This window comes from Hylobates moloch, unplaced genomic scaffold (assembly GCF_009828535.3).
Source record: "Hylobates moloch isolate HMO894 unplaced genomic scaffold, HMol_V3 SCAFFOLD_25, whole genome shotgun sequence".
NCBI classification, from domain to species: Eukaryota; Metazoa; Chordata; class Mammalia; order Primates; family Hylobatidae; genus Hylobates; species Hylobates moloch.
In genome coordinates, this window is record NW_026652300.1 from 5,634,568 (window position 1) to 5,648,926 (window position 14,359).

The following is a 14,359-nucleotide window of genomic DNA, read 5'->3' on the forward strand; positions in this document are numbered from 1 at the left end:
TTATTTTTTCTTGTTAGTTTGGATTGAATAGTTTTTTATCTTTCTGTATTCGAGTTTAATGATGTTTCTGTGTGCATTGTGCCACTGAGGCTATGAGCTGAGCTCTTTATTTTGAGTATTTCATTTATAAGTTCTAAAGTTTCCGTTGGTTTGCCTTTTATAGCTTCTGTTTCTTTACTGTGACTTTCAATTTTTCCTTTTTTTATTGCTCTTCGAGGCACTTTTATTTCAGTTTAAAAATTTTTATCATATATTCAAACATTTCTCCCATCTTTTTCATTCATTGTGATATACTTCTTTTTTTTGATATGGTGAATGATTTTTGACTGGATCTTGGAAGTTTTTATGTTACACTGTCAGACAGAGTCTCACTCTGTTGCCCAGCAGCAGTGCTATCTCAGCTCACTGCAGCCTCTGCCTCATGGGTTCAAGTGATTCTCGTGCCTCAGCCTATCAAGTAGCTGAAACTACAGGTATGTGCCCCATACCTTGCTAATTTTTGTAGTTTTAATAGAGATATGATTTCACTATGTTAACAGGCCAGGCTGGTCTTGAACCCCAACCTTAAGTGATCCACCCACCTCGGCCTCCGAAAGTACTGGGATTACAGGTGTGAGCCACTGCACCTGGCTGGTGGATCTTAGGTTAATCTACAGTAAATGGTATTTCTGTCTCTTACTGCCAGGTGAACGTTAAAGTTCAGATTACTGAGTTAGGCTTTTTTTTAATGTTGAACTGAAATGAGAGTTTTGGCTTCCCACATGGTTTCCATTATTATTCCAGTCTTTCTTATTCCTGGCCAGTGGTTAAAATCCTGACTTCCACTGGGATGCTCTGACTCCACTGACATGCGCAGGCAGCTTGTTTCTGCCATGTGAGTGTGAAATCTAAGCTACCTTGCTCCTTACTTGGCTTCCTCTCACTTTAACGCAATAGGTAGCCTGATATATGATAGATGTCTGTGTTTTCTACTTGGCCTTTGTGTAGAGTAGGTGGTTTGAGGGAACATCTTTCTGTACTGTTTGCAGTAAACAGATTCTGTTCTAAGTTTTCTGTCTTGCTGGATTGCCTTTTTCCTTTGATTAGAGAGATTAGTACCATCCTGCCCGCCTTCATTCTTTTTGGTGCTTCTGGAATGGTGGCTTCTTCAGTTTCAAATGTAGGTTAGAAGGGAAAAGGATAACCTGTAAATTGGTGGTAATTTACCACTGTGGTATTCCTCAGGCTTTCTGTTTCTTTTTCTGTTCTTTTTTTTCTGACAGTTGTTACTTGTAGTGTTTAACGGTATCCCACATTACTCATTTGCGCAATGCTCTTTGAGGTCTATCTTCCAGGACTTTACTAACCCAAGAGATTCTTTCTGTCCATTTCTCTGTGTAAAACTTCTAGCCAGTCTGCAGTTTAGATGCTTGCTATTTTGGAGCTACTAGACGCTTAACTGTAAAAATCTACATGTTTTCTATGATATTTTTGGGTTTGAACACCCCCAGATGCTTTCTGTATAAATTCACACTAGAAGAGCAATTACTGCATTCCATGATCTTAAGCCTATTTTTTCCACTAGAGTTGAACCTTTGCTTTTCAAGGGCTGGAGCCTGAGATAATGACCACTACTCTTGAAATGATCCCTGTGTTTTAGGAGCGGGCACTGGGCAGGAGCTATAGTCTTTACTCTGCTTGCCTCTCTTACATGGAATCTACCCAGAGTTACTTGGATCAAGGGCTGTTGGGCATCACTGCTTTCGTGGTCTGCTGCAACTTGATTAGAGTTTTCAGTTAGCCATTGTGGGCATGGGAGAGCAAAGCAGCCTCTCGTCTTGTCATTTGCCTTTTTTTTTCTTTTTTTTTTTTCAGACAGAGTCTCACTTTGTCATCCAGGCTGAAGTGCAGTGGCACGAACTTGGCTCACTGCAGTCTCCGCCTCCCAGGTTCAAGTGATTCTCCTGCCTCAGTGTCCTGAGTAGCTGGGAGTACAGGCACGTGCCACCACGCCTGGCTAATGTTTTTTATTTTTAGTAGAGATGGGGTTTCACTGTGTTAGTCAGGATGGTCTCCATCTTCTGACCTCGTGATCCGCCTGCCTCAGCCCCCTAAAGTGCTGGGATTACAGGTGTCAGCAACTGCGACTGAACACACTTGTTTTTAATATAGTTTCTGCAGTACTGAGCTGAGTGGGGGAAATGTTGGTAGCCTACATCTGTTGAGGAGTTAGCCTAGCCCTAAAACAGGAGCTTGTGCAAGAGAGAACTCTTGTATTTTGGTGGGTCTAGTGATCCTATCTTACTGAGCTGGGGTACAGTAGGAATGGTGTGAGAAAGAATTAGTTCAGGCTAAAATATGATAGATTTTCACTGTTTTTTGCTGAGAACTTAGTTTATTTTCTTAGTAAAATTTTCTCCATTTGAATAGTGCCCTTAAGACAGCTATAGAGAGACTTTAAGGTTGCTTTTCTTGAGAAAGTCTCTATGGGTCTTTTCAGGCTACTTTTTTGGATGTCACTCTCTTACACTTTTTCATTTTGAAAGTAAATATTTTAGTCATAGAAATGTAGCCTATATCGTGAGATGATTCTTATATACGCTACTGTCTGTTGAGCATTTAATTTGGTTCTTTTAAAATTCTGTCTTGTCATTTTTATGACTGTTTGAAAAAAGCACATTTTCCTCAATAGGCTTTCCCCCACACCTTAACTTTTTCTGGCTAAATTCAGTGGAAGCATTTCAGCCAACGTTTACATTTTTATTATAAAAATCTCTGAGATTTCTAAAAATGCATGTTCAAGACAGAATCCTCTGCATGTAACAGTATGTTCAATCTGCCACTTTTGGCATTCTGCTATTTTCGGTTAATTTTTTCTTTTTCATTTTTTTTCAATTTATGTTTGACTTTGGGTGATAGTCAGTGCTATAATTTATCCTGAAAGCTTATCCCCAGGAATATAATCATTGCTTAGCTGTTTTTCAGAGATTCTGAATTGATTGGATAAAGTCATGGGTTTTCCTAGTTTTGTCATTGTTAATGTTTCCGCTAATTCTAATGTGCTTATACGACTTCTTTTTTACCTTTTTATTTTGTGGTTTTATTTTATGTGACATTTTTTAGGCTGTCGGGAACAACTACTTTGTATGATTTGAGTATCCTTTTTGCGTTTAGATAGGTTTTAGGGCATAGGGCATCCTAACTTGGAATTAAACTATAGATAATAGTAGTCTACTGATTGTGTAAAGGGAAGCATCACAAATAGTTATTTTGTGCCTTAGGTGACTGAATTTTTATCTTTCTAGAAAGTGAATTGCATGTTAAGAAAAATTAGAAAACTTTATCATAGTAGGGAATACCTCTAGAAGATTGCCATTACTTTTGATCCCTGAAGGAGGTCAAATTGATTCAAGTAATTGCTAAGATACTATGTTTGTTTGAGTGCATGGGTGAGATTTGATCATGGTTTTATATACCTGATTAAATTAGTAAGCCATAAAATTTAGGTTGATTTTTATTGTTTGTTAATAGATGGGCATGTTTGGCAGCTTATATTAAAATATCAATTTAATGTCTTACAGTGGATTTTTAAGTGGGATATGATTTGACTAATAATTATTTTTTCTTTTCCAGCATTATCTGCATATCAGAGATATTACAGTTTACAGGCTGACTACTGGAAGGTTGGTACAAATTTTCAATGCCAGTTCTTATTTCCTTTATGGCAGATCATACTCAAAATACATTTATCTTGTCATAGGATGTAACCTATGATACTACTCTTAGTTGTAACTGCTATGAGGATTAGCCATAGATAGTACAATGTGGATAAACGGAAAGTCCTGTTATAGTCACAGACTTTGAAAGGCCGTGTGTTGATTCCTAATATAAATAAAATTATTTCTGGCTTTCATTAATTACTTGAGTGGGAAAGAAATGTAATTAAAAATGAAAGCTACTTAGTTGTAAACATATATTGATAAGAATTTATTTTGATTTATTATTTTTCGTAAAACATTATGGACATATAATACATATAGCTTAGAATTCACTCATTTAAAGTGTACAGTTCAGTAGTTGTTAATGTATTCATAGAGTTGTCCAACCATCACAGCAATTAATTTTGAAACATTTTCATGATATTAAAATAAAGCCCCATACCCGTCTGTTTCCCTCCATTAATGTGGCTGTAAATGAGGCCTGACCTCATGATCTGCATGCCTTGGCCTCCCAAAGTGCTGGGATTACAGCTATGAGCCACCGCTCCTGGTCCAAGAGCTGTTTTTGTGTGCTTGAGAAGAATGTATATCCTGCTATTGTTAGTGAAGTGCCATAGATTTTTGTTAGGTACAGTTGGTTCAAAATGTTGTCTTAATGTATTCTTCATTACTCTTTTGCCAATTGTTCTGTCCCTTAGTGAAAGTGGACTAATTTTTGGAAAGCAATCATTAATTTCATTTCTATTTCTATATATTTGCATATTCTGGATGAATTTTGATGGAATCCATCAAAACTTAAGTCTTTGGTGCTTCAAAGAATGGTGCTATCAAAACTGAAAAGACAACTCAAAAGAATAAGAAAACATCTGCAAATCATGTAAGGATCAAATAACCAGACATATATTTTAAAACTCTTGCAACTTAAGAAATAACAAAAATAATCAGAATAGACATTTGTCCAAAAATAAACATATACAAATGGCCAATAAACAAAAAGCTGTTCGAACATTAGTCATGAGGACAATGAGAAGTGAAACTACAGACCCCTTCATATTTTCTAGGATTATAAAAATTTTTTAAAAGACAGCAAGTGTTGGCTAGGATGTAGAGAAACAGATCTTCAAATGTTGACGTGGGAATGTAAAATGGTGCAACTACTCTAGAAAACAACCTAGCAGCTCTTCACAAAGTTACTATCTTGTCAAACAATTCCATTCGTAGGTATGTAATAAAAGAAAATAAAACTACATGTTCAAACAAAAGCAGGGATACAGATGTTCACTGCAGCATTGCACATAAAAGCCAAAAAGCAGAAACAAGCAAGTGTCCATGCAACAAATGATGAAAAAAAATATTTTTACTATATGTTTAGTGAAAATGTCAAAATGTATAAATGCAATGTTGTTTTGTTGCTTCTGCCTTTACTGCCAACTGACTAGTTTAAATATATCCGTTACCAAATCAAGATCATACAGGTTTATCAGTATTTTCCTTTTAGTGTTTTATAATTATAGCTTTTACATTTAGGTATTTGATTGAGTTAATTTTGATATGAGCAGGGAACTTCCTATTCTATTTTGTTGACTTCTCTCAATTTCAGCCTTTTTTTTTCCTCCTTGGGAAATTGTATATGTTTCTGTGTAAAAAATGTATATTTGTTTTTCTGATGGCATCCTGTAGGTCCCGTATGCACTCTTTACTTTTACTTTTTTCTTTTTTTTTTTGTTTATCTAACTGGCTAATTTCATTTTTATTTCCAGACACCAACTTGAAACAGCTACCAGCTAATTTCAAATGACCTTGTTGTATACCAGCCTGCTGATTCTTCATATTCGCGTCAGCTCTTGAGGCTGTTAATGTTCTATTTTGTTATTGTGTTCTTCATTCAGTTCTAGGATTTTTTTTTAATGGTTTCTATTTCTTTATTAAAACTCTCATTTTATTCATTCATTGTTTTCTCGATTTCTTTTACTTACCTATCTTATGTTTCATCTCATTCAGCTTCTTTAAGATAATTATTTCAGATTCTTTTCCATGTAGTTTACTTCTTTGTGCTTGGTCACTGGAGCTTTATTAATTGGTTTTGTTGGTGTCATTTTGGCTGTATGTGTGTTCGAAGAGCAAACACCTCTTCTAGTCTTTAAAGACCTCCTCTCTGGACCCTGGGATGTTGGGATAGCCTCTGGGATCACTGAGTGGGGTAGGAGCCAGGTCAGGTGGCTGCTGCTGAGTATATAGTGGAGTCTGTGGTTGGGACACCTATTACTAGGGTCTGAGGCAGGTGTTTCTAATGGTTTTTAGACAGGATGGCTTTTAGGATTTTGGTCAGTATGGCTGGTAGCTGGAGCTGCATTACAGTACTGCTTTAAAATATGCAATTTCACAGGTTAGTTAGGCATACCTCAGGGGCACATACTGGATGAGAGTTTTGCCTAACTAGGAAACCACTGATTAGGCAAAATGCTCTCCTAACTTGAGGCTAATAAGGTCTGTAGCCAAGTTACAGGGCAGTTTCGGAGTCTTTTTGGGACTGGGGTTCTCAGTCCGTTACCCAAGGCGTGGTGTGTCATCTGTGTCCCTTGGTATACTGCCTGGATCATTGCTATTCAGTGTTGTTATGACTCAGGCTACAGGGTGATAGGAGTATAGCTGGGGACCTTGTTGGCAAAACTGCCACCTGGGCACGGGCCTGCTTTTGCAAAACAGTTCTTAGTCTCAGAGTTTTGCTGTCTTCTACCTGTGATTCAAAGCTCCCACAAAGCCACTTTCGCTTGTGAATCATTGCCAAGTTATTGCTGCTATGGGGTATATGAACAGAGGACCTTCTATTCCACCATTTTCTGATCTCCTTGTACTTTTTCTGCTCAGAATTTAACCAAGCTTTTTAAGACATATTAGTTGATGTTTTTCATCACTTTTATTTATTATATTCATTTTTTCAAAGTAAACTTTATTTTTTATTAATAATCTAGCTTTGCAAGATTATTTCAAAGATACCACAGTGTGCCTATACATAATCCCCTATTGATAACATCTTATGTTAATCTGGTACATGTGTTGTTAAAGTTTATTATGCAATATTGATGAATTAGCATTAAGTAAAGTTCATTCTTTATTCAGATTTCAAGAGTTTTTACCTATTTTTTTTTTTTTTTTGGATCCCATCCTGGATATAACACTATTACTTCTCATTTCTTTCTTTTAGGCTCCTTTTGGCTCTGACAGTTCCTCAGACTTACCATAAATTTTAAAGGTTTTCATCATTGTCGGCAAGCTAACACAAGAAGAGAAAACCAAACACCACATGTTCTCACTCATAAGTGGTAGTTGAACAATGAGAACACATGGACACAGGGAGGGGAACATCACATACTGGGGTCTGTCAGGGAATTGGTGGGGGTTGGCTAGGGGAAGGATACCATTAGGAGAAATACCTAATGTAGATGATGGGTTGATGGGTGCAGCAATCCACCATGGCACGTGTATACCTGTATAACAGACCTGCACCTTCTGCACATGTATCCTAGAACTTAAAGTGTAATAATTAAAAAAAATTTTTTTTCAGTTTTTCTTTTTTCTGGACTCAAGTTCTATTTTAGATATATGTCTGTCATTATTGTAGTGCTACCATATTTTAATTAGTGTACCTTTGTAGTAAATTTTGAGATTGGTTAGTATGATTTTTTTCACCTTGGTTCCTTTTTTGCAAAGTTATTTTGGCTCCTCTAGGTACCTTGTATTTTCCACAGGATCAGTTTTGTGTTTGTCCCAAAAGCCACCAGGGATTATGATATGTAGTTCAAATTTAAGAGTAGTGTCATCTTAACAGTATTATGTGGTACAGCCCATGAACACATAATTAAATGATACCAATAAATGACATCTTACCTATCTATCTATCACCTATATAATCTATCTATCTATCATCTATCTAATCTATCCTGTCTGTCTGTCCATCTATCCTATCTAATCTAATCTAATCTAATCTAATCTAATCTAATCTAATCTAATCTAATCTAATCTATCTCACACTGTTACCCAGGCTGTTCTTAAACTTTTGGGCTTCAGTAATCCACCCTCCTTGACCTTCCAAACCAGATTATAGGAGTGAGTCACTATACCCAGCCCTCTTGTTATTTATTTAGAACTTTTAACATTTGTATCAAAATGTTTTTAGTTGTCAGTGTATAAGTATTGTACTTTTGTTACAGTTGAAATAACAAATTAACACTAATTTCTAGGGTTTTTTTATTTTTTAACTTTCAGGCTCAAGGGTACATGTGCAGGTTTGTTATATAGGTAAGCTGAGTGTCATGGGGTTTGGTGTACAGATTATTTTGTCACCCAAGTAATATGCATAGTTTTTGAACCTTCTCCCACCGTCCACCCTGAAGCAGGCTCAGGTGTCTGTTGTTGTTTCTTTGTGGCCGTATGTACTCAATGTTTAGCTCCCCCTTACAAGTTAGTAATGTTTATTTGGTTTTCTGTTGCTGCATTAGTTCACTTAGAATGATGGCCTCCTGCTCCATCCATGTTTCTGCAGAGAACATCATCTCATTCCTTTTTATGGCTGCATAGTATATACCATGGTATATATTTATACCACAATTCCTTTCCAATAGATAACAAAAATGATTTTTGATAAGATTCAAAATTCCCTCATGTTAAAAACCCTTAACAAATGAGTCATTGACAGAAGCTACCTCAAAATAATAACAGCCATTGTGATAAATTTGTAGCCAACATCACATCAAATGGGCAAAAGCTGAAACCATTTCCCTTGAAAAAAAACCAGAACAAGGATGCCCTGCTATCACCACCACTGATCAACACAGTACTGGAAGTTCTAGCCAGACCAGTCAGGGGAGAGAAAGACATAAAGAACATCCTAACAGGAAGAGAGGAAGTCAAACTATCTGTGTTTGCAGATGATAATATTTTATTAAATTTTTACTCATATCTATGTTTTTTTTTTCTTTAAACATGCTTTGGGTTTAGTTTGCTGTTTTTTTTTTTTTTAATAGCACTTTACTTGTAGGATTTATTTCTTCTTAGCAATGGAATTATACGTGTAATTTGCCCTCTGAGCATTGTTGTCGCTGCTATCAGTTTTATGAAGATATATTTAAGCTTTAATTCTTACGAAGTTATTTACTGATTTGTTTGACTCACTGGAAATTTAGACACACAAATTCACAAATGTGTGTTTAATTTCCACAATTTTTGAACTTTCCATGTTTTGTTACTCAGTATATTCTGTCATGGGCACAAGAGATACTTTATATGAATATATAGATATTATTTTAAAAACTTTACTGTTAAGCCTTGTTTTATGGCTTATCATAGGGACTGTTCAAAGGCTGGGTTTTTTTCTTTTTTTCTTCTTCTTTTTTTTTTTTTTTTTTTTTTGGCAAAGTCTTGCTGTGTTGCCAGGCTGGAGAGCAGAGGTGGATCTTGGCTCACTGCAATCTCTGCCTCCCAAGTTCAAGGGATTCTCCTGCCTCAGCCTTCCAAGTAGCTGGGACTATCGGTGCGCACCACCACGTCCAGCTAATTGTTTGTATTTTAGCAGAGACGGGGTTTTACCCTGTTGGCCAAGATTGTCTTGATCTCCTGACCTCATGATCTGCACGCCTTGGCCTCCCAAAGTACTGGGATTACAGGTGTGAGCCACCGCTCCTGGTCCAAGAGCTGTTTTTGTGTGCTTGAGAAGAATGTATATCCTGCTATTGTTAGTGAAGTGCCATAGATTTTTGTTAGGTATAGTTGGTTCAAAATGTTGTCTTAATGTATTCTTCATTACTCTTTTGCCTAATTGTTCTGACCCTTAGTGAAAGTGGACTAATTTTTGGAAAGAGTTTGTGAAGGATTAGTACTAATGCTTTTTTTTTTTATTTGTACAAATTTATGGGGTTCATGTGCAATTTTGTCGCGTGCATAGATTGCACAGTGTTCAAGTTAGGGCATTTAACATGTTATCCATCACCCAAATAATGTACGTTTCACCTGTTAACTCACTTCTCATCATCCATCCCCCTTCCTCAACCTCAAACTTCCCAGATATTGGCTATGAATCCATCTGGTCGTGTGTTTTTCTTTGTTGGGAGACGTTGTAATTACTGACTGATTTCACTACTTTTATTTGTCTCTTCAGGTTTTCTGCCTGTTCCTGATTCTATTTTGGCAGTTTGTATGTTTGCAGGAATTTATCCTTTCTCTAGGTTTTCAAGTTTTTGAGTATATAGTTTTTCATAATAGTCTCTGATGATGCCTGTTCCTGATTCTGTCTTGGTAGGTTGTATGTTCGCAGAAATGTATCCTTTCTCTAGCTTTTCCAGTTTTTGAGTATGTAGTTGTTCATAATAGTCTCTGATGATGTTTTGTATTTCTGTGATATCAATTATAATGTTCCCTTTTTCATTTCTTATTTATTCTGGTCTCCCTTAGTTTTTGTTTTGTTGATTCTTTGTTGGCCAGGCTGGTCTGAAACTCCTGACCTCAAGTGGTCCACCCACTTTGGCCTCCCAAAGTGCTGGGATTATAGGTGTGAGCCACTGCGCCTGGCCAAGAAAATTAGTTTTTTTAAGAGTTAATACACACCCACGTATACAATTCTAGTCATGCATTTTTCTAGTTTATATTCCATTTAATGTAATTAGTTTTTCTAGTCTATATTCCATTTAATGGTGCTCTGGTCTTCTGCCAATTTTGGGTTTGAGTGTGATCTTGCTTTTCTGGTTTCTTGAGGTGCATCATTAGATTCGTAATTTGTGGTATTTATACATTTTGAAGGTGGGCATTTAGTGCTGTAAATTTTCCTGTTAACACTGCTTTTGTTGTGTCTCACTTCTCACTGCTTTTGGTATAGTGTGTTTCATTTTTTTCTGTTTCAAAAAATTTGACTGTCATGTTAATATCTTTGTTGACCCAGTGATCATATGTCGCAGTAAAACTCTGGCCAAGAAAGACAAAGAGACCTTTGGAGACCAAAGAGAACTTTATTTAATTTGGGTACCCAGGCTGACAGCAGGCCCACACCCAAATTGTCTGCCAACCCTGACAAAGAATGCAGGCTTGCTTATATGTCATTTGAGGTGGGAAAACAAGGCAGGATACCCATTTCAGACAAAGACAGTAAATTATTTAACCTGTGACAATTCTGAGAAAGCTTACAATTTAGTTATCTTGACCAGTCAACCTCGAAGCTGGACAGAACTGGGGTAAGGGAAAACAGGAATGACAGAAATATGCAGGGGTCTGGAGGCAGGTGATAAGCTTGGAAGGTTGAGATAAGCTCACCTGCAACTTGTTAGCAATGCTGGGAGGGGCTACTTAAATTTCTTAGCCTATATGTAACTTGTATTTAATGTTAACTATTACCTACGTTATGTTTATTAATTTCAACTTTATTATTTATTTTATTTTCCTTCCACATTCCCCCCTTTAAAAGCTTTCTTTTAAAAGAAACTATTATTAGAAAGCTTTTACCTGTTTCCTGATGATGGACATGACGCTAAGATGGTAGGACAGAGTCAAAGGCCTGTCAAAAGGCAATTCATCTGTTTGCATGAGGAGTTACTTTGCTAGTGTATCTGCTCTTAGCGTCACTTGTCTTCTTTGTGGGAGCAGACTGGCTCTCTGGCCTAATTTTTCTCAGCCTTTGCTGTCCTCCCTGTGGCTGTGCCTGTCTTAGATTGTTCCTGTCTTTCAGGGAATCTTCCCACTCATTGACTAACCAGCCATCCACCTGGGGGCATGATTTTTGGCTGCGAGTAAGCCAGCCAGGAGCTGAACTTAGTATTTTCTATGGCATGGTTTGCCTGTGCCTAAGTAGAAGTCAGATTACACTTCAGCAAGTTATTTTTATAAGTGATGTTTAAAGCCTAGCTCTTCTATCCTATACCTATACATGTGTGTTTTATAATCCATGTAGAAGGTAAAGAGGGTGAGGCATGGGAAGGGAAACTACTTTAGAGAAAATCTATGTTAGTTTCTTAATTCTCTACCTTCTCATGAGATGAGCTTTCTTCTGTGGGTAATGGCTGATACTTAGTGCCATTATTTGGGGGGCGGTGTAGTGGACTGTGTGTTCCTAAACAGGAGAGGCAATAAACAAGGGAGTATTAGACAGCTGCCTGATAAAAGTATTACATTTACTATGAGAGTCTTGAATCCTCCAAAAGAGGGAAGCCATCCACCAAAAAGAGAGACTGGGGTCCAGCCTTTCCAGGTTTATACTGGAACGTGAGCTAACTTTCTCACTTTGGCAGTGATTTCATAACTGCCTACCCGTTGTCATCAATTTCTAAACAACAGTTAATCAAGTTAAATTTACTACAGACCCCTTTTGAATCCAGCAGATAATCTAATGCCAGTCTGTTTCAATAAAGTGCATTTCTCATTCCGTGTAGATTGTACAGCCAATAAATCTAAAGCTTTAGATGTTTCTTTAGTTATAATTTCTAATACTGCTTGTAACCTAATGATGTGATTAATCATGTAGATGGGAGTACAGTATCCCCATGATCTATCTTGCACCCAGGTGGCCGGGCCATAATAATTCATTATTCTCTCTGCAATCTGTATCCTTCCAATCCCCTATTTCTATATCTCTTACTGCTCCTTTGTTTTTACTTCTAGGCTTATGATAAATAGGATACCCTAAAGTTTCTCCTTGCTTTAAGGGTAACAGGAAGAACGATGTTTTAATAATTACAAGCTTCTGTCCGTTTTTCTGGCAACTGCCTGTAGGCTCCTGACCACAGATCCAATAAAGGCCTGAAGGCGCTTACCATGTAGTGTGTTGCTTCTAGTTGATATCAAGAGTGATTTAAAGAAGGGAACCTAGAAAATGGGATAAAACAAGATGGCCTTAGCTATTTTTACCCTTTTTATTTTCTGTCTGCCATAGAGTTTTTCCTGTAGTTTCATTGTAGTATTGTTGCCCTGAACAAGCTAATTTGCCTGCTGGGTGTGTATAGGTAGTCCCCCAGCGAGGTATGCGGTGTCTTCCTATAATAGAAGCCTTTAAAAGCCAAGTACTAGAGCCAGTAGGGATTAATTCTGGAGCATTTGTGGCACAGAGAATTAAAGTGTAGTTGTCTTGGGGAAGCAATTCTTTTGCCTCCCAGTGCCATCTATCCTCCATGTCAGTTCCTCTGCATACATACCATGAGGTGACTCCTAGATTTCCTGCTATATTCTTAGCTAACTGCACAAACAGATTTTTAGTGGTAAAGGATGGCTCAGGAACTACTTGGTTAATATCCTCACTGAATGACTTGAAAATTTTAAATCATTGCTGAGGTTTGTGAGCTTGAGTCTTTTTGATAATACAAAAATATGTGGTGCTGTCAGTAGCCTGCACCCTGGAATATTTAATGCCTGATCTCTTTAGCTTAGGATCTGCCTCCTTTTCTGTGGCTTCATCACTGTATCCAACTGGGACTTCAGTGCCTATTGCCCAATTAGGTGAATCTGATTTGGAATAAGAAATTCAATGAGGCTACAAGAATTTCCTCTTACACAATTGTCATAGTTATACCAATCTGTGGAGAGGTTTCTGGAGAAATGTATGTCTTAAGACTGTGGGGTATCACTAATCCAGTATGGGATATGACTGGTTACACTCAACTTTCTTTTGGAGTCAGGAATGTAGCAACTAGTTTTAAGGAGTGTTCTTGTAATCTGGCAGGCATCTAAATACAGATACACACTGTGTTTATTGGTGGAGGGTATCCAGGTTGAATTGTAAAGAGTTCCTTTTTCAGACATTTCATGAATGTCAAACCAAGTTCCAGGTAGAAGTTTGGGGTCATAGCAAACATAGGGCTGATTATCACCAATATCACACATGGAGTAAGTAGTTTGGTTATATACACAAATCCGTAGAGAAGTTCCTACTTGCTTATAATGGATTTGATATATAAAGGTTTTAACCTGTATGTTCTTTACCCAAGTAGTGTGGGTGCACATAGAAAACTCATTTGTATTTTCCCCCCTTTGTAAGTTTGACATGATAGTTAATATAAGTGAAACAGAGAGCAACATCTTCACACTAGGCACAGGCAGGGTATGTTTCTTCCTGAAGGCAAGGGTTGGCAACAATGGTAGTATAACAATAGTACAGCAAATATTACTAGAAGAGCAGTAAGTATTAAAATATCAGTCCATATCTACTTATCTACTTATTTACTACTTTACTTATCTGCTTATTTACTTATTTACTTATCTGCTGATGGAATATCAGTCCATATCTTACTTACCCATATCTACTTTACTTATCTACTGAACACTCCTCCAGCTTTGTCTGTGCGTAGAGTAGTCAGCTTCTGATTGTGTGACTACAGCAGGGCTTGGCAATTTTTTATTAACAGTTGGGCCTGAGGTCAGCTGGTCTGGGTTTGGTCTCTGTTGGCACCTCATATTAGGGTTAGCTTGGTGGGTTGGTCAGGGTCTGGCTGGCTGGTCCACACGTCCTAGGCGGCAGCTGGCTCTAACCCACTGTGATGGATCCAGGGAACCACTTCAGCAACCTTAACAGCAGTGGAGGTAGATAAGATTACTACAAAGGGCCCATCCTGTATGTGCCTTAATGTGGATAGGTTCCAGTTTTTGACCCAGACAGAGTCCCCAGGTTGGTATGGGTGAACTGGGCTAGT

The 14,359-nt window shown here is 37.5% G+C and overlaps 1 protein-coding gene across 16 annotated transcripts in view; it reads left to right on the plus strand.

Annotated features, from left to right (window-relative positions):
* The window catches only part of LOC116811472 (histone demethylase UTY), a 262,322-nt gene that overhangs the window by 34,473 nt on the left and 213,490 nt on the right, over positions 1–14,359 (plus strand). For all 16 annotated transcript variants that reach the window (XM_058434449.1, XM_058434450.1, XM_032756502.2 and 13 more), the window contains exon 4: positions 3,613–3,662. In XM_058434449.1, coding sequence (XP_058290432.1) covers positions 3,613–3,662 — 50 coding nt within the window. The remainder of the gene's footprint in view (positions 1–3,612; positions 3,663–14,359) is intronic.